At 42.9% G+C, this 24503-nt stretch overlaps 2 protein-coding genes across 3 annotated transcripts in view; both read right to left on the bottom strand.

The window, feature by feature from the left end:
* The window catches only part of LOC140105093 (speedy protein C-like), a 99458-nt gene that overhangs the window by 71889 nt on the left and 3066 nt on the right, over positions 1-24503 (bottom strand). The window lies entirely within an intron of this gene.
* Positions 1102-21591, bottom strand: DHX9 (DExH-box helicase 9). Of its 2 annotated transcripts, XM_072128871.1 has the most exons (28): positions 21438-21591; positions 20188-20319; positions 18865-19005; positions 18599-18752; positions 16316-16431; positions 15797-15945; positions 13628-13674; positions 12285-12421; positions 11998-12087; positions 11612-11773; positions 11208-11285; positions 10912-11103; positions 10695-10836; positions 10531-10613; positions 10212-10368; positions 8964-9064; positions 8598-8811; positions 8405-8499; positions 8233-8306; positions 6753-6905; positions 6453-6613; positions 5854-5965; positions 5610-5771; positions 4654-4781; positions 4255-4484; positions 3706-3821; positions 3015-3215; positions 1102-1655 (listed from the first exon to the last, which is right to left on the bottom strand). In XM_072128871.1, exons 2-28 carry the CDS (start codon positions 20296-20298, stop codon positions 1274-1276), a joined length of 3888 nt encoding a protein of 1295 aa, XP_071984972.1. In that variant the 5' UTR covers positions 20299-20319; positions 21438-21591; the 3' UTR covers positions 1102-1273. The 2 variants fall into 2 exon arrangements, with proteins under 2 accessions (XP_071984972.1, XP_071984973.1); XM_072128872.1 differs by lacking the exons at positions 15797-15945; positions 16316-16431; positions 18599-18752; ... (1 more) ...; positions 20188-20319; positions 21438-21591 and adding an exon at positions 13865-13923.

Genomic DNA, 24503 nt, shown 5'->3' with positions numbered 1-24503 from the left:
CGGTTGCATAGATTTGTAGGGAGGACATATTCCACCGTTTGCTTCTACACTGGGATATTTAGCCAGGTCCTCCCTCCAAATGTGAGAGAAGGAGCAAATATCAGCTGTCGATGTTTGGGGTGTTTCCCCTGTGAGGTCACATTGCTTAGTAGGAAAGACATATATTGTCTAGACAGGCAAAAACTACGTGTCTACATATATGTTGAGTATATTACAAAAGGCACAGTTTAAAACTAGCCTTACACTACACCTGTGTGTGAGACACTTTGATAAATCTGGTGCAGTTAAAAGGAAACCTGTCACCACATTTTGACAAATACATCTAGTGACAGCTTCCCATAGAACCCCATTAACGGACACCCTTCTTTAAGCTAAAAAAAAAAATAGTTTCCCTTACATCCCCATAAATCAACTATGCTATATAACCCGTCATCAGAGGGGACATGCCATCTACTTCTCCCCATGTCAGATGCCTCTTCTACACATGTCATGTGTCCAGGGTGAGGTCATCTAAGGTGCTTTACCCAATTACATTTGCAACATATAACCTATGTATGCATTTGATCACATGAAATCACAGCATGTCTCGATGGACTTCTACTCCTCCCCATCCTCCGTAGAAGCTGCTGTGATTTCATGTAATCAGATACATACACGGGGTAAACATTGCAAATAAAACTGGGTAAAGGACCTTAGATAATATCATGTGACCAGGGCGATGTCAAGTGACCAATGATATAACAGAACTCACTCTCAATGTTCCACACAGCAGCATGTCCTAGCAGTGAGACCTAGAACAAGGAGGCAGGGCAATGCAAGTAAATTTTTAATATGCAGGACTTACATCACGTTCATTGCATATAAGTTTACAGAATGATGTTGTAACATTGCAGCCATGGAAAGGATCCATTTAGGGAGAAAGGAAATGTTTTTTGATCATAGTTTTGAAGTTTTTTTGGGGGGGTAAATTAAAGGGTAGGTTCCCTTTAAAATTGACCAACAAACTGAGCACTTGCGTCCTACTTTGTGATAAATCTCAAGAGCAAAGTTCTCCAACTAGATACAAACCGATCGTTTTGAAATAAAACACGCAAATGAGAATTTGTTAAAAAGTGAATGAGACTGCCAACCCCTTTTATTGGTACAAAAAAAGAAATGACAATGAACACAACTCATACAAAGGACGCGTCTACTGCCTGGAACAGCAGCTACATGCACAATTCTTCCACTAATGAAATAAAATTAGAAGGAAAAAAAAACAACAACAAAGTCTTTAGAAGCCTTCATTTGATTGGCCACGGAAACCACCTCTGCCTTGATAGTTTCCTCCAAAACCGCCACGTTGTCCTTGGTATCCACCTCCGAATCCTCCGCCGCCTCTGTAGCCACCGCCTTGATTTCCACCTCTGTAGCCACCACCTTGATTTCCACCCCTGTAGCCACCGCCTTGATTTCCGCCCCTGTAGCCACCACGGAAGCCTCCACCATAGTTACTGCCCCTATAGCCACCGCCGCCACCACCACCTCTGAACCCCCGATAGCCAGATCCATAGCCACCTCCTGAGTTACCACGGTAGCCACCACCGCCGCCTCTATTACCTTGGTAACCACCATCAAATCGAGCCATCTTAGGTGGACGTGGCCCATCTCCAAATCTAGAGGCAAATAGGAGAAGAATGAACACACAATGTAACATTAACTGCCTGCTGCATCTATATTGAGCTCTAATAGGATACAACAATGAAGCAAATAACTGCTGCACTGTAGACCGGGGTGACCACCAACATGCAAAGAATCTACGGGTCATCTCTTCTCACGCATAGGAGTAAGGAAGTCCACGTAACCCCCATATAATAGTCCTGAAGCAACTTTGTCACCAGACAAGTCAGACTATGCAGTGCGATATACAATATTCTATTTTATTCATTATGTCAGAGCCCTTTCTATACAGAGAAGTAAGATACAACACATTGACAGATTTCTATATACAAGAAAGTGTCGGCTGCAGGTGCATGGAGAGGGCTCACGGGCTGGTGATAACCTGTCCATCGCTGCCGGTGGCTTTAAAAAAAAATGTGGGATTACAATGTGTGATTAGCACATTGTAATTAATGAGGAAAATCCCCATATATATACGGCCATAATGTAGTATGGCAGTATATGGTAGGATCAATCAGACAACCTAGGGTTAAAGTACCCTAGAGGGTCTTAAGAATTGTAAAAAAAAAAAAAAAAAAAAGTTTTAAAAAAACCCTTAAAATTCTAATCACCCCCCTTTCCCTAGAAGTCATATAAATCTAAATAAACAGTAAAAATCATAAACACACTAGGTATCGCCGCGTCTGAAAAGGCCCAATCTATGAAAATATAACAGTTTTTCACCCCGGAAAATAGAGCAAAAAGTCGAAAATGGCACTTTTTTGCCATTGAGAAATAGGAAAAAATTCTATAAAAAGGGATTTATAGTCCTAAAAATCAAAGCATTGAAAACTTCATCAAAAGTCGCAAAAAATGACACCACCCACAGCTCCGTACACCAAAGTATAGAAAAGTTATTAGCGCCAGAAGACTGCAAAATAATAATTAAAAAAATTTGTACAGGAGGTTTAAATTTTTGTACATGTATGAAAACATAAAACCTATACAAAATTTGTTATCCCCGTGATCGCACTAACTCAAAGAATAAAGTAGACCTTTATTCATTTGGGGCGCAAGAGTCAAAAACCGTAAAATCCAAGCCCACAAGAAAACGGCGCAAATGCGTTTTTTTCACCAATTTCACTGAATTTGGATTTTTTTTTTCCGCTTCCCGGCATGGAATATTCAATACCATCACTATGAAGTGCAATTTGTTGTGCAGAAAACAAGCCGTCACACAGCTCTTTACACGGAAAAAGAAAAAAGTTATGGATTTTTGAAGGTGGGGAGGGAAAAATGAAGACGCGAAAACGAAAAAGGGCCTCGGCGGGAAGGGGTTAAGGACCTGTATTTTAAATGCCACTCCAGTTTCTTACCTGGAATTTCCAATCATAAGATTAATCCCGGCTGTGGATGGCTTGGATAACAAGCGAATCATGTTCAGCATCTTCTCGTTGACCGGATCCAGCTGAGACAAAATTTCTGGTTGTTTAGTGACCTCTACAACAAGTGCTTCCAGGGCAGATTTCAGGGCGGCAATAGATGCGGCATCTTCATGAGGCATGGACAGCTTGATCCTGCAAAAGGAGACAACCTTAGGATTAACCACGGTCTGCAGCAAATAATCCAGGGAAACATATTTAGGATATGGATCAATACTTGCTAAGACATCCATTAAACATCCAGCCCATGGGTTCTATTAATAGGAATCATATGCGACTCCCAGACAGTGCCAAAAATTACAACTGCGCCACATAAATCAATGATTTTCTGCAGAAAAAAAAGCTCCTATATAAACGACATGATTAAAATTGGTTTACAGTCCCCTACTGTATATAAAAAGGTTCCCGCTTGTCACCAGAAGGTTCAATATGGAAACCGATGACCATATGAAACAATATGTAGCGTATCCTGTCACACAGAACATACCAGAATACAAGGATGCAGGTCAGCTGCTGCGGGGGCTGTCAGCTTTACAGTATAATGTATGGGATAAGTGCTAGAGCCAGGACATCTGGCCCCAATCAGACCATGACACCACCTCCGCCAACACGTCAATACACATACCAATCGTCCAAGAGAATGAGCTGTCCATCTGACATCACTTTCTTGGAGCCGAAGAGCAGCAGCTGTAAGGGGCTCACCATGGTCATCACTTTAGCAGATATGGCTCTTGTACGGATCTAAACACAATATAAGAACATGGAATATAATATACTATAAGCTGAGCAATTAACCATTGATTACCTAACATGAACAGATATTGAATCTGTTGAGTCATGAGGACAACCCTATCCTGTAATAGGGGGCAGGGGACAGAGGGTTTGGAGATGCACCGTTGAGCTGTGGGAGTGGTGTGGGATCTCCTCCAGGAATAGGGGGGTCCCACATTCCCTGCTGAAGACAACTCACCACCAATTTTCAGCATTTGCATAGACTTTAAAACAATTGTGCATTGTCCATTCAAAACACAGGATTCCTGTTCTCATTATTAGTGAGGGGGGTCTCATAACCACCAATGATATATCGGCTATCCACAAATTACTAGGATTTCAATTCTGAAATGTTTTTTCTTTAAGTTTGTCTTCATTATCATAGTCATGATTTCAGATTTACCTTTTCACCAAATACAAAAAACGGGGAGGGATACTTCAAGTCTTGGCTGCTGAAGGGGCAGTTGACAGAGGATTTGTGGATCAGCGCGTTGCGGCCCTCAGTGGTGAGGATTTTTCGCTTTTCCTTGTGGTAGCAGACATTGGGGTAGACGCCAAAGGCCAGCAGTGAGATGACCACATCCAGGTTATTGTCCGGGCCAGTGTTGTTAAAAACCTGGTTTATTAGACATTCTGAAAGAGAACGAAAAGTTTCATCACTACATATAGCCCCAATGGGGCTCACAATCTAATCAACCTACTAGTATGTTTTTTGGAGTGTGGGAGGAAACCGGAGGAAACACACGCAAACACAGAGAGAAGATGGGTAACCAAGAAATCCACTCCACCGTTGCCTGCTTACCTTCAGGAAATCCAGAATTCACCAGGATATCCTTCAGCTGTACTTTAGCTTCCCACGTCATGCGCAAGGTTGACATGTTGAGACGCTTGTGTTCACAAAATCTGATCTCTGAATCTTCACCTCCCATTCTAAAAGGAAAGTGGGCAAATTATATATAGTAAAGAGACAGGTCCCTTAACACCACAGTCATTCGTGCGATTTATACCTTTAAGAGAACCATTTACCAGCAACCCAAAACCCACACACTACTTTTTAGATGTCTTTATATATGTTTTACTAATGCCTCTATCCATGGGATTAGAGCCAGCATTCTTCTAAAAAAACGTTTTTTTTTTTTACCCCCTCTGGAGTTCCACCTTACAGTAAAGCTACCCCTCCTCCTAACTGATGCCGACACCCTCGGGAATGAGGGAGTTTAGAGAGACGGAGGCTGTGTGACTCGCTGAAGAGAAATCCAGAGGGAGGGGGGAATGAGGGAGCTTATTTTTCTGCAGCATGTCACACACAGCTAACATCTCGCTCAACCATCTCATTTTAGTAGCATAGTAAAGGCCATTATAGGATGTCAGTAATGTATCTCCCTTCTGGATATTCTAATTCAGTTGCCCCTGGGCTAGTGAGTGGAGTCTGTCTACTATGTGGTCTCCTGTACAATGCACACTGAGAAAACAGGATGTTCTCTCACCCTTAACGGAAGTATAGTTGTGACAATTGCACTTAATAGAAAGAAAACTTAATCATATCTGCAGAATGTGTCTATATCTCTGCCTTTTCTCTATCCAATTATTTGTAGTGTAAGTGTAAACCCAAGCCAGTTTATAGGACAGATCAGGCATCAGCCTCTGATGTATCTGGAGCAGAAGAAGTTTGTCCAGCCTAACTTAGACATCCTAGACAGTTTTAGTATCACTGCCCCAAAATTCTCCGATATTCGTTTTAATAACTATTCCACATACCTTGCGTCATCCCAGGCTTGAAATACTGACAAAAGAGCCACATGATCGGAAAATCGATTGCCAGCAAAGTTCCTATGCACGTATCCCAGTCTCCGACCTTCGCTGATAAACGGCTCGGGGAAACACGTGGCGGCAGAAATTGTGCAAAGTGCATCTCCAACGCTGCAACAAAACAAGGTCACATCAGCTCTAACCTTCAGGGATTATGGTAACCCTGGTTATAGAGAATCTGTAAAGTACTTACTAGAAGATACAGCCCATGATCATCATTTTTCCCAGTCGTGGCTCAATAGGTAATTTTGCCAATATCCTCCCTAGTGGAGTCAGCTCATCATTCGTGTCCAAAGCATCAAGCTCTAAAATTTAAAATAAGCCATGAAACATAATGTTCCCATTACACAATTTTACTGTTGGTGATCAGATGATGACCTCATTGCAGGCCCTCAATGATGGAGGATATGCCAAATGTATTTCTGTCTGGATACATATGGTGGATACTCCTGGGGGGCAGGAAATCAAATCATACAGGGAGTGGCAGTGTGCTTACCTGCACACATTTAATCACATTTTTGCCGATGAAAACAGCCCATTGGGCTTCAATATAATCCCCAAGGTGCTGCCCCACATTACCCAGCCAGGGGTGCCGCCTGAGGCAAGCGTCTCAAATTGTTTATGGTACATGCATTCCTTGACACTCCCAATTAGGAGAAGCGTTTCTCTTCTTTGGGGGCTGGTCATGTGATGCGGTGTTGAAGCATCATGAGATATCAGCAAGCCAGCAGAAAACTAAAACACATCTTCTCCAAATACAGAACTATGGTTATTCTGTGGACCAGGACTTACCCCTTAGTGTGTGCTCGGCTTCTATGACCGCATCCAGAGGAGGAGGTTCTATAGCTTTGGATAGGAAATGTCCAATGGCGCCCAACCGCAGGAGTTTAATGCTCAGAGCAACCTCATGCAAGGGAGTCCGGAATATTTCTGCTGTAAGGTGATTCTCCAATCTAGAAAACACATCAAGGTACAGAGGATCCTGTAAGCTCATATAGTGCCTAACATCGGTGTGAACCCAAAGAACAGAGACCAACCCACCAAAACGAAAACAAACATTCCCAAATGCCAAACCAAGCCCCAGCTCCTCACCGTTCAAAGCGAGCCTTGCTGCACAAGTGGAAGCAGAATCCTGGCCGCACACGTCCGGCTCTTCCTTTCCTCTGCTCAAGGTTGGTTTTGGAAGCCCAGACAGTGGCGTAATTGGTCATGTTGTTGTGGGAGGTAAACAACTTCACTTTTTGTCTGCAAGTGAGAAAATGGTTATTAAAAAAAAAAAAGAAAAAAAAAAGAATGTACATTTCAGAAGATCCTGCTGACTGGACGAGACAAAACTCACACATGGTCATTGACAATTGTTAAAACAGTGATATCGTTCTTATAAGTCGTTCATTCTACTATTCACAAGAGGTGAACAGACCAAGGTATCAATGACCAACGTTAAAAACCCATTTTAGATCATCATACAGGCTTAAGATACAGGAGCCATTTCGGGTAACTAGCATAGACAAAGCCCTTAAAAACGGGGTGTAAATCACTGCCAGACACCTCAACAGTGTCAGGCTGCAACATCCCAACTAACAAGTGTTATAAATGTGGTGGCGTCATCACCTGACCATGTGAGCAGAGATCACACACAACCATATTCACCATCTTTGGCACCAAGTGAAGCAGTGTGACAATGCAAGCCTCAAACACTTGGACATTGAGAATTTTTGGCTCCATTTTGCATTATGGGTTTCACCGCAAGGACTTTTGGGACCCGGTGATATCTGACATGTTAATTATTTATTTTGTTTGTTTTCATATCAGTTTTGGGGAAAAGGGGTTAATTTGAACTTTGAGAGTTTTTTTTAATAAAACTATTTTTAGGTCCTTAGGGGCTCTGATCATGATCACTCCCTACCATATACTGCAATAATAAAGTGTAGCAGTATATGGTGTATTTGCACCAGTGCTCCGAATGACAGGTCCTGGAGTCTCATAAAGGTTCCAGGCTGTCATATGAATGGATCATCTCTACCCGATGAAATCACAGGGAGTGACAATCCCTGCCAAAATGGCAGCAATGCAGCAAACACCATGCCCCCCCTCTTAATGGCCTTATGATAATCTATAGAGTCACACATGGTTAAGATACTAAAAAGTGTGTTGAAATGCAAGCTAGGCATTAAAAGGACATATACCACCAGTAAACCAAGCACACTGACATACTGGTGTGCGCCCCCTCTGACAGGATCTGCTCTTCTTTAAGCTTCCTCTGCCCTTGTTGCTAATGGAAAAAAGGCTTTACAAATTATGCAAAGGAGCCTGAGAGGCCCCAAGCTCCATTAACACCTATGGAGCCCATCAGGCTCCTAAGCATATTTTTAAAAGCCTTTAAATGCAAAAGCCATGACGTAAGAAGCGAAAAGAAGAGCAGATCCTGCCAGAGGAGGCGCACACCAGTATGTCAGTGTGCTTGGTTTACCATCATTGATTCTGGTGGTAGATGTCCTTTAAATTGTAAGTACAAATTCATCCATCTGCTGGATTGTCTACCATGTTTTGGAAGGTCTTTATGTTCACTTACTTGCAGGAGTCTATGACATAAACAACATCATTAATGGTGATACTGGTCTCAGCAATATTGGTTGATAGAATAACCTGTTGGAGCCAAGACAAACATATATTAACAATATGCACAAATGTTTATATCTTATTTCATAAATGCTATAATTAAGTTCTCCAAGTATCATCTTTACCTTGATAATCCCATCAGGAACAGGGTCAAACACCTTTCTCTGCTCCTCTCGAGGTATCTGGGAGTGCAGTGGTAAAATTCGGTAATGATGGCTACCTATATTATTTTTAAAAAAAATTAAAAATAGTGTTTGGACAGGCCGAGCAATGGAATCCCACAATCACTTGTTACAATACGACGGTTAATAGCCTTACCAAAATGAGGGTTCATCTCCAGATGCTTCTGCATGGCGTAAATGAGGTTCCAGCCTGGTAAGAAGACCAGCACGGCACCAGGTACGTTCAACGTTTCAATGTATTTGAGGAGAGCTTCAATGAGTTCAATGGGGGTTTCCTTCTCACTCAGCTGTGACATTGAACGACGAGTCTCGGGGCCGTAACCGTCACCACATATCAGATTACAATTAGTCTGTAGGAATCAGAGAGAAAGTGACATTTAGATGGACGAGGCAACAAGTCTGAATTTATTCTTCTAGAATTCTGTCTCATGGAGGCTACATATTAATGCTGAAGTGTGGATCCCAGTATGAAGCCATCAAAAACCTGACATTATCTACTTACATCGTCCTCCTCTCCACCCTCTTCATCCTTGTCTTTCCTCTTTCTATCATTTGGAGGAGGCCTGAACTGAGTCATTTGAATGCAATCTTCCAAGAAGTACTCTACAAAGTGATAGAAATGGTGGTTTATTTCTTTCTATTACAAACAAAATTTATGTATAATCACTTTATTGGCTTTTTTCGAACATAGAACAAAAACATTATAACTGACATGTCCCGAAACAACAAACAAAACTGAAGAAATAATAGCCATCTTGACTAGTATTACATAACATCTTGGCAAACAAAAATTATGTTGAGGCAAGTAATTTGTTTATATCCATTAGCTGCATAACAGAAGCTGCTTCTGCCACCAGTAGAGGGAGCCTCCAGCATACATTGTAGACACTGGGGTAGATTTACTATTTTGGTGCAGTCCACCCAAAATTTGGTGCATATTTTTGGCATTAACTTACACTGGACTGTAAGGAGACATGTATGCCCAAGTCCAGTGGATTTTCTGCTGTAAGCATCAATATAATAATATGACCTATAGTGGCTAGAACTCTCTGCACCGAAAAAAAACTGATTTTTTTCTTTAACGCCTTTTCTAAGCATAGAATCTCTCCCCAATGTCTGCAGGCAGCTCATGTGTATTGTGGAAATCAGAGAGAAGTGAAGGGAGGCGCACCACCGAGTGGCCATCTCTGCGTTCCCTACATAAGGTTACATTGGGTACTCTAAGGGCAAATCTAAAAGAAGGTGGGGATGTGGTCATATATAAGTGCGGCTATTTTCACTGTAATATACAGGAGTAGTGAAACACTTGACTGCTCCAATAATTCACAAAAACTGTGTGGAGTGAATTAAATTCATGCAGGAATCCTTCCAATGTAGTGAGCAAATAAGAACGGGGGCATGAAGATGTGGGAATCCTGGAAGGGGGACAGACGACTTATTTTGAGATACTATAGATTTTCTTATCTAGCAAAACCACTGTACGGTATTTGCGGCTACTAAGATTTGTTTAGTCTGACAAAGGAAAGGTTGTAAATGCCTGAAATTGCTACTAAGCAAAATATACAACGCAAAGATACATATACAAATAGTAAAGGGGGGTGGAAACCAGACAGAGTTAACATCTAGAATCCTATATTCCTTAAATCTGAACAAATTTCCCATGCTCTTTGGAGATATATATATATATTATATCTATCTATATCTATCTCTATATCTATCTATCTATCTCTATATATAAAAAAAAAATTACCTTGCACAGGAAACGTCCGCCCGTACACCTCAATGATGGGACAGTTAAAGAAATATTCGCAGAACATACTGGTATCTATAGTGGCTGACATCAGGATAACGCGAATGTCTGGGAAAGCTTGGATCACATCCCGCAGAACCACCAGCAAGAAATCAGTCTACAGGAGAAAAGACAAACATGAGATTATCGTAACACGACACAGGACTTGCATTTTCACATTAAAAACTCATCCATAAACATATTCGCTTTACACTCCACATAGTACCCAGAGCCAGGCTTATATCTAAAACTAGGCCCACAGTTTAGTAGAGCAACTCACATTAAGATCCCGCTCATGTATTTCATCCACAATCACATGACTAATTCCTCTGATCCCAGCTTCCAGTTTCCGCAAGAGCACGCCTGTCCGAGAGAAGCTAAAAATGATCACGTTTGCATTTGATAAAAGGCACAGAAGCCGCTACAAGTCAGACATGTACTCACCGACTGTGCAGAAGAGTACACTGGCATGAGGGCGAGGCAACACCGACTCAAAGCGTACACTGTACCCACAGCTCTTCCCGACCTCTTCTCCCCTCTCATAGGCGACTCGCTCGGCTACAGAAACGGCACTGATTCTACGAGGCTAAGAAGAGCGATGTGAATTTACAGCAGTGACTATTACATCACAGCAGGCTGGCGTTTGGTTACATCCACCTACCTGTGTCACCACAATGTTACACTGGGCTGCGCGGTCAGTGTGGATAAACTCATCCAGAATGTACTGCGGGACTTGGGTGGTTTTACCACAGCCGGTGGCTCCCCGAATGATGACGACAGAGTTGTTGCGTACAGCGTCTAAGATATCAGTTTCAAAGTTCTTGACGGGAAGGGTTTCTCGCTCCTGCAGCATCTGTGGGGTCGCCAATAAGCCAGTGTTACATAACATCAACGTGTTACTTACCTAGAGGGCAATACTTGTAATGCAATGTAATAAAAAAAAAAAAAGTCCCTCACCGGCTGCAAGTCCTTATCTTGCTCCAGTTGGTACAACAGCTCATTCTTCAGGTCTGAACTGATCTGCTCTTGTGTTGCCTTAAATGAAAAGAAAAAGTATCCAAATCAATGGCATGTCATGAGTTTTAAGTTAGGCTACATTCACACAGCCGTATGGAGGACGTATATACGTCCCCCATAGACGGCAATGGGCTCACTGCGCTGTACAGGAGCGGTACGGTGCAGCACAGGAGCTGTACAGTTCCGTACCCGGGAGAAAGAAAGGACATGTCCTATCTTCCCCCAGAATACAGCGCTGTGCGCCATACATCACTGCGGGGAGGGGCGGAGGCGAGCAGCGGCCATGTGCTATGGTACGGCACATGTGAATGTAGCCTTATTCTGTATGTTCCATCAATACTTACAAACGCAAGTGGTCCTTCATCAATGTTACTGCTGGTCCATGGATTCCAGTTCTCCTGTGGTGGGGACCAGGGCACCACGCCGGAAAGGTTCTGCCGCTGAGAGGGCTCAAAATGTACCAACTTTCCCAGGTTAAGGGACACAGGCTGGCTAGGATCCTCAGGCTGTGAATGAGAACAGGATTATACCTTACCCTGAAAAGCCTGGAACTGCTGTGCACCATTTTACTGATCAATCTACAAATGACAGACATCACTTTGTCCTTATTCACGCCAATACAGAAAACAGCGCAAACACAACGTGCCAACACCACAAGCTGCAACACAACAATCAGGCAAAATAAATGTGCCAAATCTGGTTCCCCCTATGTCCGGAAGACAATACTTACCGGATAAGGCAACTCAATGTTCAATTCTTGCATAACACCATTCAGCTGCTTCTGAACATCAGGATTGAGGTTTACTTCATAGGGTTCAATCTAAGCAAATCGAGGTGAAAATATCAATGTCATATGAAAAGAATCATGTAAACGGCGAGGAAAGCAGCACATTTAATGTATTCAATAGCTCGTAAGACCATGGTTGGTTCATGGACCTGTATGTGTTCCGGCTGGCCCCTTACTCTCCAGGCTGGCTGGGCCACATCATAGTCAACCGTTCATTGCATTTAACTCACCGATTCTCCTTCCTTCTTTCTGGTTTGTCCAGAGTACGGTTCAACAACACTCAAGTGATACAACTGACGCACAATTGACAGAGCACAAGACTGCGCTGCCAGCCTTTTATTGGATCCATGTTCTCGGGCGTAAATACCTGCAAGAGAAATGGTCAGAAATCAACAAGTGCTCCCTGCCACACAAACCGTAGGGGAATATGAAGACAGAAAGAGAAAGCCAATACAACCGGTAGGTGGATACCATCAGGATGAGTGGGGGCTACTCTGCAGTCTCACACATGATGAAGGGCGCCTATGCTTGACTACATAAATACTTGCCACACTGGTTGTTTTTGATCCATTAAAAATAATGCGCTCCCTTTCTATTGTTATGTGACCCATGTACTAATAACCTTCCCATCTACTTATTCATAGTGTGCAAGTTAGAGAACTCGTTGCACAGCCATTTTATTCCACTTTAAAAAAAAAAATTTGAATGGTCAGACATATTGACTATATTGGAGAATCTTGTAGAAGCTACAGCTCAGGTACTAGCTGCCCCAGATTTCGGTGGACAAGTAATGTTTCTTCAATAAATCAAAGGGGTGAGGCTAACAAGTTTACTAGGGTAAGTACAAGACCTTTTGTCTGTTGCCTGCAGGACACCTAAATCCCAAGCAGCAGGACTTGGGTATTCCTGTGACCTCCTCTGTTCGGCCGGATCTGGGCGTATTAAGGGGGTAACACACTCATTACTGTTTGCACACTCATGTCACTGGTTGGAGGTGCCAAGGACATCCACACAGCATTCAACCACCGATATGGAAATAGGGTGAGCATACAGTAATGAGTGTACGGACCCCTTAATCCACTAGAATCCGGCAGTACAGGGAATGTTGCAGAAATTCCCGAGTCTTACTGTTCAGGGGTCCGTGTGACCCGCAGACAAGTTTCACTGGGGTATGCACACAAGGGTCTTGTACCTCCCCTGGCACCCTTACTTAGTGGCTAACCCCTTTAAGGGCATAAGAGTTCAAAGTTAGCACAGAAAGCATCAAAATTGTAAACCCCCCCCCCCCCACCTCCTTTATGCGGTATGTTCTCTATGAGTTCTACATAGAGTGCTGTATACCCTTCCTATACAAGAAGCTGAGCACAGGGGACTGTGTCCCTGCGTAAAAAAAAGCTAAGTCGATAACTGACTGCCGCCACGAAGGTTTTTAATGTCATGTAGTTCCTCCTAGGACCAGCAGAGGGCAGCAGATGAAACTTTCGTTTTTGCAATGTGCACCAGGCAGTATTTTTCACTTGTAAAAAAATATAATAAAATACATAATTTCAGACAAAGACATATAAAAACTTACTGCGTCCAAGCTGCTTAACATACAAGTTCATTTCAGCAAAAAAACTCCTGTAACAACAGATAAAGGTTTAAATATCAAACAACGCCCACCCCCCAACACACCCAGGAGAGGGAGGATTACTGAGATATCACATACACACTGACACATGTGATAGTACAGTTAGTATAAGTATAACTAAGCATTTCTCTCACACAGGTTAGTGGGGAGCAGTCTTTCTTCCATCCCAGCGTCACTGACCTGCGGATCTCTCCCTAGCAGACAGCGCCTGTGTGTTTCTCAGCCGGCCTTTTGTTCACCTGAAGAAAGTGACACCAGGAATCAGCAAGCAGCAAATTAATTCACATGGGATGACTTAGTCCGGCCTAAGTATTAGCCCATGTAGTAGAGAAAATTAAAAAGCCGATTCCTGGGGTCACCGCACTTCGTCCCAACAACCACATAGCCTGTTATGTTTATCGGTTGACGTACAAACAGGATGCAAAGAAGCCGACTAAGCGGATGGAAGTCATATATATGGGGGGTGGGAAATCAGTTCTTTAAATAATTAGATGGATTTTACATATACTAGAATTTATATTCATTTGCAGCAGAGCAGAAAATTTTGAGGATCGAGTTTTACTGGGAGTAACAGAGGTGCTCCCTGTAATGCTCTATGACAACGACAGGCTGAGAAACACACATGCATTGTGAGAGGACTGTATCCCCAAGGCTGGGGTTTATACAGTAGATAGACATGTTGGGGAGGCATGTCAGTCTTTACTGACACATGGCTTATAGAATTACCCTGTACATCAAGGGTGTCAAACACATAGCCCATGGGCCTTTTCTGTGGCTGTGACTATAGACGGCTGTGGAGGCACTGTGACTATTGGCAGCAGTAGAGGCACTGTGACTATTGGCTACTGGTTGACAATGTGACTACTTGCTACTGTAGGGGCACATACTGGCCATGGTGTCTCAGGTTATTTAACAATCTGTTCAGCTTTGTGGTTGCACTCAAATGGCTGATTGTAATAGTTATATTGTATAAATCTAACTACTTAAAAGGGAACCTGTCACCAGGGACCTCATTTTTCACTAAAGACAGATTGTAAAAGCCCATGACACCTGCAGTGCACATCTACCTCTCTGCCTTTTCTAAACATTTGCATTACAATATAACTGTGTGTTATAACTTACTCTTGCATCCTGACAAAATCCTGGGGTAGTCACAGGGGCTGGGCTTTGGTTTGCATGCATTTAAAAAAATATGTGACTTTTTTGAGCTGCAGGCTGCCTCCATCTTTGTACTCCTGTACAGCTTGTCCCTCCCCCACTGATGTCATCTCACCTGGCTGTGACCTCTGAGAAGGAGCAGGAGGTGGAGGCCAAGCTCTGGGGAGTGAGTAACAGACAAGTCACATGTTGATTTTTGAAATGCATCTAAACCTAAGTCCAGCCCCTGTGACTACCCCAGGTTTTTTGTCAGGATGCAAGGTAAGTTATAACACACAATTATATTGTAATGCAAATGCTTAGAAAAGACAGATTTGCACTGCAGGTGTCATGGGCTTTTACATCTGTCTTTAGTGAAAAATGAGCTCCCTGGTGACAGGTTCCCTTTAACAGCTCAAGTAGATACATTTATACTGACAACTGCAAGGCAAGACTGATGTGGCCCTATGGTGAAAATTAGTTTGACACCCCTGCTGTACAGTACCCATCAGCTGTAGGATTTGGAGAGGACCGGCCACTTCTGACCATATTTCATCATTATGGAATAATTGAAGAGCAGCAGAAACACAATATATACTATGTATCTTCTGTTACAACAAAAGGTGCATCAGAATTGTTTTACCACAAATATTTGCTTCACAAATAAAAACCAATTACAATGCTCCGCACAGCTTCCTTTTGTATACATTTATATTTCGGAACCTGCTGACAGGCTACATTAAAACAAAGTAAACATATATAACATATATAATTTCTTTATAACATTTAGTCATATTTGCAAGAACTGCAGAAATTACCAGGTAAAAACCTAACATTATGGCATAAAGAAGGTTTTTCCCACAGGATGGGGAATCCATGTCCGTGGATGCGCTTTAACATTGCGCCAGAATTCATTAACAGCAAGTAAATGAGGTCCATCTGCTGCTGCACATAAAATGACTGGACCAAACAAACCTGTTGTGATCGGGCCCCACTTCCGTGTACTTGTAGTCAGCCTGTGTCTTCTCCTTCTGAAAAAACTGATTGAGACGAGCCTTGGCATTCTCCAGAGTCCAATTCCCATGCAAACCTGCATTCAAGTCCACCTCTTCAGACTCCAGTGTCTACACCGAAAGACAAAGAGGGAGGGGAGCGGACAAATAAGGGCAATTCAACAAGAATGAATGAGAACCGTATAAAAGCTGTCAGTCAAAAGTGAAACTGCATTTAGACTCTGCTCACGCTGTCATTCTTAACAGAACCGTGGTGGGTCCACTGACAATGCCCTGTCTGTTTGACAGGTGCTAAGTGTCTGACCCATAATAATAGAACACAGTCCATGTTTTCAGATTATGGATGGCAAACAGCCCATATAGAGGTCATGTAAATAAGCGCTGAGCACAGACTCCACTTGTTTTAGGTCATTCAGGAGTCCATGCAGCGCCCCCTCCCTTTGTGTTAATATATCCTTATAGAAGTCTAAATGTAACGTACCGCCTGTGCATCCTGTTCATCCTTTTTGGCATAGTAGTCCTTCAGATTGGCTCCACGGTCCCAGTTTGAGCCGCCAGTTTGTGGACCATATCCTGAGCTGCCCGAAAATGTGGCTCCTTAAAGAGTGAGGAAAAACATGGAATAAAGTCATATTACTATTTACAATACAGACAAGATGAGACTCTTCTTATAAATGTGATGCAAGGAAATACACAGCAGCTAATAATTAGAGAATGAAACGGGTAACAGACAGCTCTGTTCTCTGGTTAGTGGTCGGACCAGGGTACTGCACACCAGCTCCTACTCATTTACATGGAATTAAAGCTGCAGTGTCTCTGTTCAGCCACTACACTAAGATTGGAGCTGACTGCACCCTGTTCCATTCTATGATTCTTAGTTGCTGAAAACTGGTGATTGTGGGGGTGCATGGTGTTAGGACTGACCCCCAGGAATGAACCTCACTCCCCCTGACTAAGGTAAATGCAACCTTGTTATTTTGTTGGTTCAATAGCAACTAATCTGTGTAGATCATTGGTCTACCCTCTCACTCTATATAAACCCCCTTCTGATCAGCACAGGCAGCCCTATATTCTGTATTATCATTGGTACATCCTAAAAATATTTAAAGAGGACAAGTCACCAGTTTTTACCCCACTACTAGACCCCTGTTATTTCTAGAATTTCCGCTATGTGAATTCTCACCAGTTTACTTATTAAAAAAACTAATAAAATATGACGACTAATTTGACTCTTCTCATCCCATTTTCACATGAGATAAGTCATGTTTAGTGTCACTCCATAAGTCGATCGCACCTAGAAACATAAAAATCTTACAGATCACATCAGGCTTATGGCTTTGTGAGCTACAAAACCAGAGATACAGGCAAGTAAAGCCATAGATGGAAATGCAAGTTGCAGATAAAGATCCAGTTCCTATTTGCCCATTTCTATAGCGCACAGCACAACAAGCTTGGCGGGATTTGAAAGAGGAGATTCTCACCTTTAACCCCTTATCAACATGTGACGTAATAGTACGTCACATGGCGGGTGCAGGTGCATGGAGAGGGCTCACAGGCTGAGCCCTCTGCATAGCTGGTAGGTCTTTGTTGCACATTACTAGCACCAATCGCGGGTGTTAACTCGCTATTCGCCGCCAGCAGCTTTGTCGGCGATCCTTCGCCATGATAGCCTCGGGTCTTCCGAAGACCTGAGGCTGTCTCATTTAACCCTTTCATTAAAATGTGCTATCAGCACATTGTAATGAATGAGGAGGGAAATCCGTATATACTGCCATACTGTAGTATGGAAGTATATGGTAGGATCAATCAGACAACTTAGGGTAAAGTACCCTAGGGATTCCGAAAATTTGTTTTAAATAAAAAAAACTCTAGAAATTCAAATCACCCCCCTTTTCCTAGAGTGAATATAAATATAAATAAACAGTAAAAATCATAAATACATTAGGTATTGCCGCGTCTGAAAACGCCCGTTTAAAATATAATAATTTGAAAAAGGCGCTTTTTTGCCTTTTTTTTTTTAAATATATAAAAAATTCTATAAAAAGTGATGAAAAGGTTGTAGAGTCCTAAAAATGATATAATTGAAAAAAACAAGTCGCAAAAAAATGGCACCAAAGTATGAAAAACTTATTAGCGCCAGAAAATAGCAAAATCAAAAAAAACAAAACTTTTTTTTGTAAATTTATGAAAACATAAAACCTATACAAACTTGGCATCCGCATCATCGCACCGACCCAAAGAATAAAGCAGACATTTCACTGTATGCCCCATATCACATCTGTAAAATCCAAGCCCACAAAAAAGCAGTGAAAAGTTTTTTTCACCAATTTCATTGCACTTGGAATTTTTTTCCCCCACTTCCCAGTACGCAGCATGGAATATTAAATAACACCAATTTGTTCTGCTGAAAACAACCCCTCACAGAGCTCTGTACCTGGAAAAATCAAAAAGTCGAAGGTGGGGAGGGAAAAATGAAAACACTAAAAGAAAAAAAAAGGGTTGCGGCGGGAAGTTAAGGAAAGGTTAATATTTCTAGGTACTACAGAACCAAAGATAGAGGAATGTGTAGTGACACTTTCCCTGCACCCACTAAACTTGATCTCATGTTAAAATTGGAGAATTTTTCTTTTTTTAGGCAAAACAGTGAAATTTCAGAAAGGACATTTCAAACTCTACCTGAGGGGATTTTAGTTTAGTGGGGTAAAACCTGGTAACAATATTTTTGTACAGAGTAGTAAACATTTAAGCCCCTCCTGACACTTACCACCACCTCCTCCTCTTCCCGCACCACCAAACCCACCACCACCACCACCTTCTGCCTGTAAAGCCAGGTGCGGGGGCAATGGTCCTCCACTGGGCCCATCAAAGCCTTCAGTTTTGATTCCATCAAATCCATCGGTGGTGTCCTCCTGCCCAGCCTGCAAATAACATCCAGTACAATGGGATTACCATTAGTGATACTAACCAGAAATTACTCCATACAAATAAGTACAAACACATTTTCTACTGAGAAATTTAGACGTCACCCACCCCAAGAGACGGCACTTCATCGCTCCGGACTTCTCCAAGCCTGACCAAGTAGTTCACAAAGTCACGAGCCGCGTTACTCTGTGCGTCCTTCTTGTTTGTCGAATTTCCCATCCCTGTGTAGTTGAAGCCATCCACACGCACCTATGGACAAGAAATAATCCTGATGAACAACTTATATGTGAAATGAATCTTTACTCTCCACAATGCTGATGCTTTAGAGAGAATCTGTCAGCAGTCTTGACCATACAAAGTGGTAGACAGTGTTAGGTCTTGTCCCTGGAGCTCTGTCTAACGAGACCTTTGTGTATTTTAGTAGAAGCAGGGGGGAAAAAAAAAACCAAAAACAGCAATTATATTCCAAGATTGTAGCTAGTGCAAGGTCTATTCAGTGTACTGCTCAATCCCTCAGTAACTGGATTTAACCCCTTAAGGACGGAGGGTTTTTCAGCTCATTTCTCGCTCTCCAACTTCAAAAATCCATAACTTTTTCATTTTTACGTGTACAGACCTGTGTGAGGGCTTATTTTGTGTGTAACAAATTTTACTTTCCGGTAATGTTATTTATTTTAACATGCCGTGTACTGCGAAAAAAAATTCCAAATGTGGAAAAATTGAAAAAAAAACGTCACGTTCTTGTGGGCTCAGTTTTTACGACTTTCACTCTTCGCTCCAAATAACACACCTACTTTATTCTTTGGTTCGGTGCGATCGAGGTGATACCAAATTTATACAGGTTTTATTGTGTTTTAATACATTTTCAAAAATTAAATGAATGTGTACAAAAAAGAAAAAAATTTTTTTGCCATCTTCTGACGCTAATAACTGCGCGGTCACTGGTGAGTAGGAGGAGAAAAAAGGCTACCGGGGCATGGAGTAGCCGCCTCATGTAACCTCAGATGCGGCTACTCCACGCCCCAGTAGCCGCATAATAAAATTAGCATAAACGTTTGATAAAAGTTACCAAAAAATTGCGGGGACGTGAGGATTAGCCCTTAAGAGGGCTATCCTCACGCCCCATTGATCCACCTACAACCCGATCTACCTTTATAGGTAGATTTGTGGTGGTAGGTGCCCTTTAAGCTGTAAAATATCACTAAAGCAAGGACAGTATTGGGGGTACTAGTAGAAGCTGCAGATGATTAGGAGGACAGTTATCTCTGATCATTCTTATCACTATGTACAAAAACATAGGAACCTTCCGTCTAGTTGTAGGCAGCTCGGCTCTATTAAAATGAATGGCACCCCCACATAACCTGCCCCCCACTGATCATATAGGGATAACACATTCTAGTAATACATGCATTTGTAACATAAATCCTGTACCTCACACACAAACTTCTGTCGATTCTTATTCCCTGCAGAGCGGATGTCATAGTTTGGCGTAACCTTCTTCTTCCCACACCAGGCGTACAGAAAGTTCTTTATATCAGCCATGATGGTACAAAGTCTTGTGACCTGGAACAGAAACCACATTATCAATACTAATAAAATCATTCAAGCAATACCAAGAACAACCACTGTACTTATGGATGGCAGGAAATAAGGACACAGCAACACTCTCATCGCTTGTGGACAATCCCTTTAAGCAGATTCCCCCCTTAAGCTTTGCACAGAGTGAAACTACTCACTGGGTGGATGTGCAGATATTTATGGTGGGTTTTATGGTAAATCTAAACTTGTGAAAAGTACACAAATAATAAGTAAAAAAATAAAGTTAAAATAACAATTAATATGTAATACTTCCAATAAACCCCCTTCCCTAGAATTGGGTGGCACGGTGGCTGAGTGGGTAGCACTTCTGCCTTGCAGCACTTGGGGTCCTGGGTTCAAATCCCACCCAGGTCAACATCTGCAAAGAGTTTGTATGTTCTCTCTATGTTTGCGTGGGTTTCCTCCGGGTACTCCGGTTTCCTCCCACACTCCAAAACATACTGTTAGGTTGATTAGATTGTGAGCCCCATTGGGGACAGGGACTGATTTGTCATGCTTTGTGCAGCGCTGCGTAATCTGTAGGTGCTATATAAATAAAGAATTATTATATAAAATTAACAAAAAAGACTGACCCCACAGACTGATAAGTCTTCAATATCAGATTGTAGGGATCTGACACTCAGGACTCCCACAGATCAAATATTAAATAACAGCGCCAGTCTCTGCACAGTGGCCAAACCAGGGAACTGCAGCTCCGCTCCCATCCAAGTGAAGGGAGGATGAAATGCAGCAACACCATTCAGTCACCTCCAATTCCCTCCTCCTTGTCCCAGAATCCAGTGACTGGTGGGGAAGTGGTGACCTAATCCATTACTACAGACACCACAATGATGTTTATAAGAAAAGTCCTATAGCAGCTGCTGCTTCTACCATTGCATCACCACAGCCAATCGCACACAAGCCTGAACCGGCTGCTAACACAGCGCATGCAGACGAGTCAACAAACGCAGTGCATATTATAGCCCTATTCAGTCCGCGCGTATTGTCAGTCAGCCGCACCCCGTGCACACCGCTGATATGCAGCACACGGACGACCGTGTATGATAATACGGAAGCCCCTGTATGATTGCACCCGCACTCACCAGGATCTCCGCGCCTCAGCACCACAGGCCGCCGGTCACAATACAACCACGAACAAAATGGCCGCGCAGAAATCACACGCAGACTCGGCCTAACACACTGCGCATGCGCGAATCTCCACCGGCCAATCAAAGTGAGGAACTTTGATCCGGAAGTTGTAGACTTTGATCAGGGGGAAAAGTAAGAGCACTCGGCGCCATATTTGAATAGGGAAACTCCGACTAAATAGAGAGAGATGTGTAATATGGAGGCAGCAGGGTGTCACTGGCCTGCTGCTATACCTGAGCTGTTCATTGAAGTGCATATAAATGACAACCTGAGGTGTCGCGTATATCAAGCAATTGCTTATTATATCATCAGTGTATTGGAGGCTGGACACAGATGCCTAATGGTATCCATCAGCCATAAGCAATGATGGTGACCAGAGATGGGGAGATTTATCATAAGTCTTTTAGAGCAAAATTGTCCTAGTTGCCCATGCCACCAATCAGGGATCAGCTTTCATTTCCCAACAGCTGTTTATAAAATTTAAAGCTGAGCTCTGATTGGTTTACATGGGCAACTAGAACCGTTTTACCTCAGAAACTTGATGATAAATCTCCCTCACCACGTTGGAAGGGTTTGGTCTCCCCACCCGGACATATTGTCGGTTGAAGAACCGATCTTAACTACTAGCAATGGCTAGCTTCTCGCCGCGTTCAATTGCTGATTTGGTTGTTTGCCAATCCAGCAATATGTCCTGGTGGGGAGAACGCAAGTCCACTCATTACTAAGGCCACGTTTACACGTTATGTTGCATTTTCATTTCTTTTTGAAAGGCATTACAACAGCTAAAGAGAGGTGATTTGCCTAATTTCATTAATGTTAACATTTGTGTTTACAAAACGCATTGTAAATGTGTTAACACATGTAATCAGTAATGTAATAAGGCAAATCGCCTCTCCTCAACTGTTGTAATGCGTTTTAAAACACAATAAAAAATGTGTGACCGTGCCCTTATGATAAATATATATATATTATATATATATTTTTTTTATTAATCTGTTGTAAAAAAAAAAAAAAAAACCAAAACTTATTTTCACCAACTTCTGTTACCAATCACTTTATCGTACTACAGTGTACAGACTCGCATTCTAAAATGTTTTATGTGTTGCAAGATGACTAAAAAAAATTGTCAATTAGGAAATGTGGATGTTATTTTCTGTTGCAGGGTTCACTCGCAGGAATAATCGTTTATATATTTTTGGTAGATCGGGCAATAGCTAACATGCTAGGCCGGCGGCACACGTAGCGTTTTGAACCCGTTTTTGGGCCGTCTTTTAGTAGTCCGTTAAAAAACGCAAGCGTTTTTTTAAAAAAATGCATCCATTTTTGACCCGTTTTAATTAAGATAATTGGTAAAACCGCTCAAAAACGGATGCGTTGTTTAACGGACTGCTTACAAACGGCCCTAAAACAAGTTCAAAATGACGCGCCTGCTTCCGGCCTGAGTGTTTGTTTACTTACCGTATTATTTATTTAGGATTTTAGAGAACAGGGGGGAATTACATTTATTTATTTTTTATTAAGGTTTTTAGGCCCCCAAGATGTTGCCTGGTGAAGACTCCTGGGTCGAAATGCGACTTGATTGTGTACAACTCTCGGGATTGTTGTCCGAACTCTGGAGACGATCTCATCACAATGTGGGTTTATCAACGATTTACATTCCTTTCGTCCTTCCCTCTGGATCGGAGACCTGGCTACTGGAGGATAGAGGCTGCCACCGGATGATCACTGTACTGTATATGCTCCTGACAGTGCAGAAAGGTGAGAGTCCAGTACTTTCTGCTTATTGTCCTCTTTATTGTGATGAATGGTAACAATAACCGTAACAATACGGTAACGCTCAGTGCCTTTGTGTTCCCTCTGTCCTTTTTGGAGGACCTCTATCCATCTTTTTCCAAGATTTGCATTGTATTAGGTCCCCTAGAGTACTTGAACCCTAGGGCAGTGGTGGCGAACCTATGGCACTGGTGCCGGAGGTGGCACTCGGAGCCCTTTCTGTGGGCACCCAGGCCATCACCCGAGAGGACTCCAGGTATCTTCGTGCAGTCCCAGACAGCCCAGGACTTGCTGTGCATAGAGCTATTGTAAAGTGACAGCGCTACCCGGGACTACTGGAGGAGTGGGAAGGTGTTGTGATTGAGCAGGGAGTATTAGGCCGCGGTCACACGATCCGCTAGGCGTCCGTTCATAACGCAACGCCAGCGCACAGGGGACGGTCCTCGGCCCGAACGCACATGCGTTAACAGGGAAACGCATGCGATCGGCTTATCAATCGCATGCGTTTCCCTGTTAACGCATGTGCGGTCGGGCCGAGGACCGCCCCTCTGTGTTGGCACTTTTCAATAAATAAGTGGGTCTTGGTTGTAGTTTGGGCACTCGGTCTCTAAAAGGTTCGCCATCACTGCCCTAGGGGGTCTGGTCTCTCTTAGGCCGTGGTCACATGTTCTGCTAGCATCGCGGTCATAAAGCGATGCTAGCGCACAGGGGGCGGGCCTCGGCCTGATCGCATATGCGTTTCCCAAATATGTGATCAATCCGAGGCCCGCACCTTGTTATGAACTTAGTGCTAGCGGAACATGTGACCACGGCCGTAGGGTGGTGTCACATGCAACGTTTTGAATTCGTTTTTAGTCATGCATTTTCAGTGCGTTAAAAACCGCATGCGTTTTTTAATGGACTGAAAATGCATGACTAAAAACAGGCTCAAAACGCCACGTGTGACACAACCCTAAGAGCGACCACACCTCCTAGGGTTCGAGTACTCTTGGGGACCTAATACAATACAAACACATATGTGTTTTGGCCCAACCCCCTCCCACTTGCGTTTTGGATGAGTTTGAAAATGCCATGTGGGAAACCAGCCTCATGGCGCGTTCACACGTTCCGCTAACATCGCGTTCATAATGTGATGCTAGCGCACAGGGGGCGGGGCTCAGGCGATCGCATATGCGTTTCCCGGGAACCGCATGTGATTGGGTTATTATGGTTTCTCTGCTTGGTGTTGTTCAGCGGGAAGGAGCGTT

This window comes from Engystomops pustulosus, chromosome 10 (assembly GCF_040894005.1).
Source record: "Engystomops pustulosus chromosome 10, aEngPut4.maternal, whole genome shotgun sequence".
NCBI classification, from domain to species: domain Eukaryota; kingdom Metazoa; phylum Chordata; class Amphibia; order Anura; family Leptodactylidae; genus Engystomops; species Engystomops pustulosus.
This window is presented reverse-complemented; position numbering and strand designations above follow the sequence as displayed.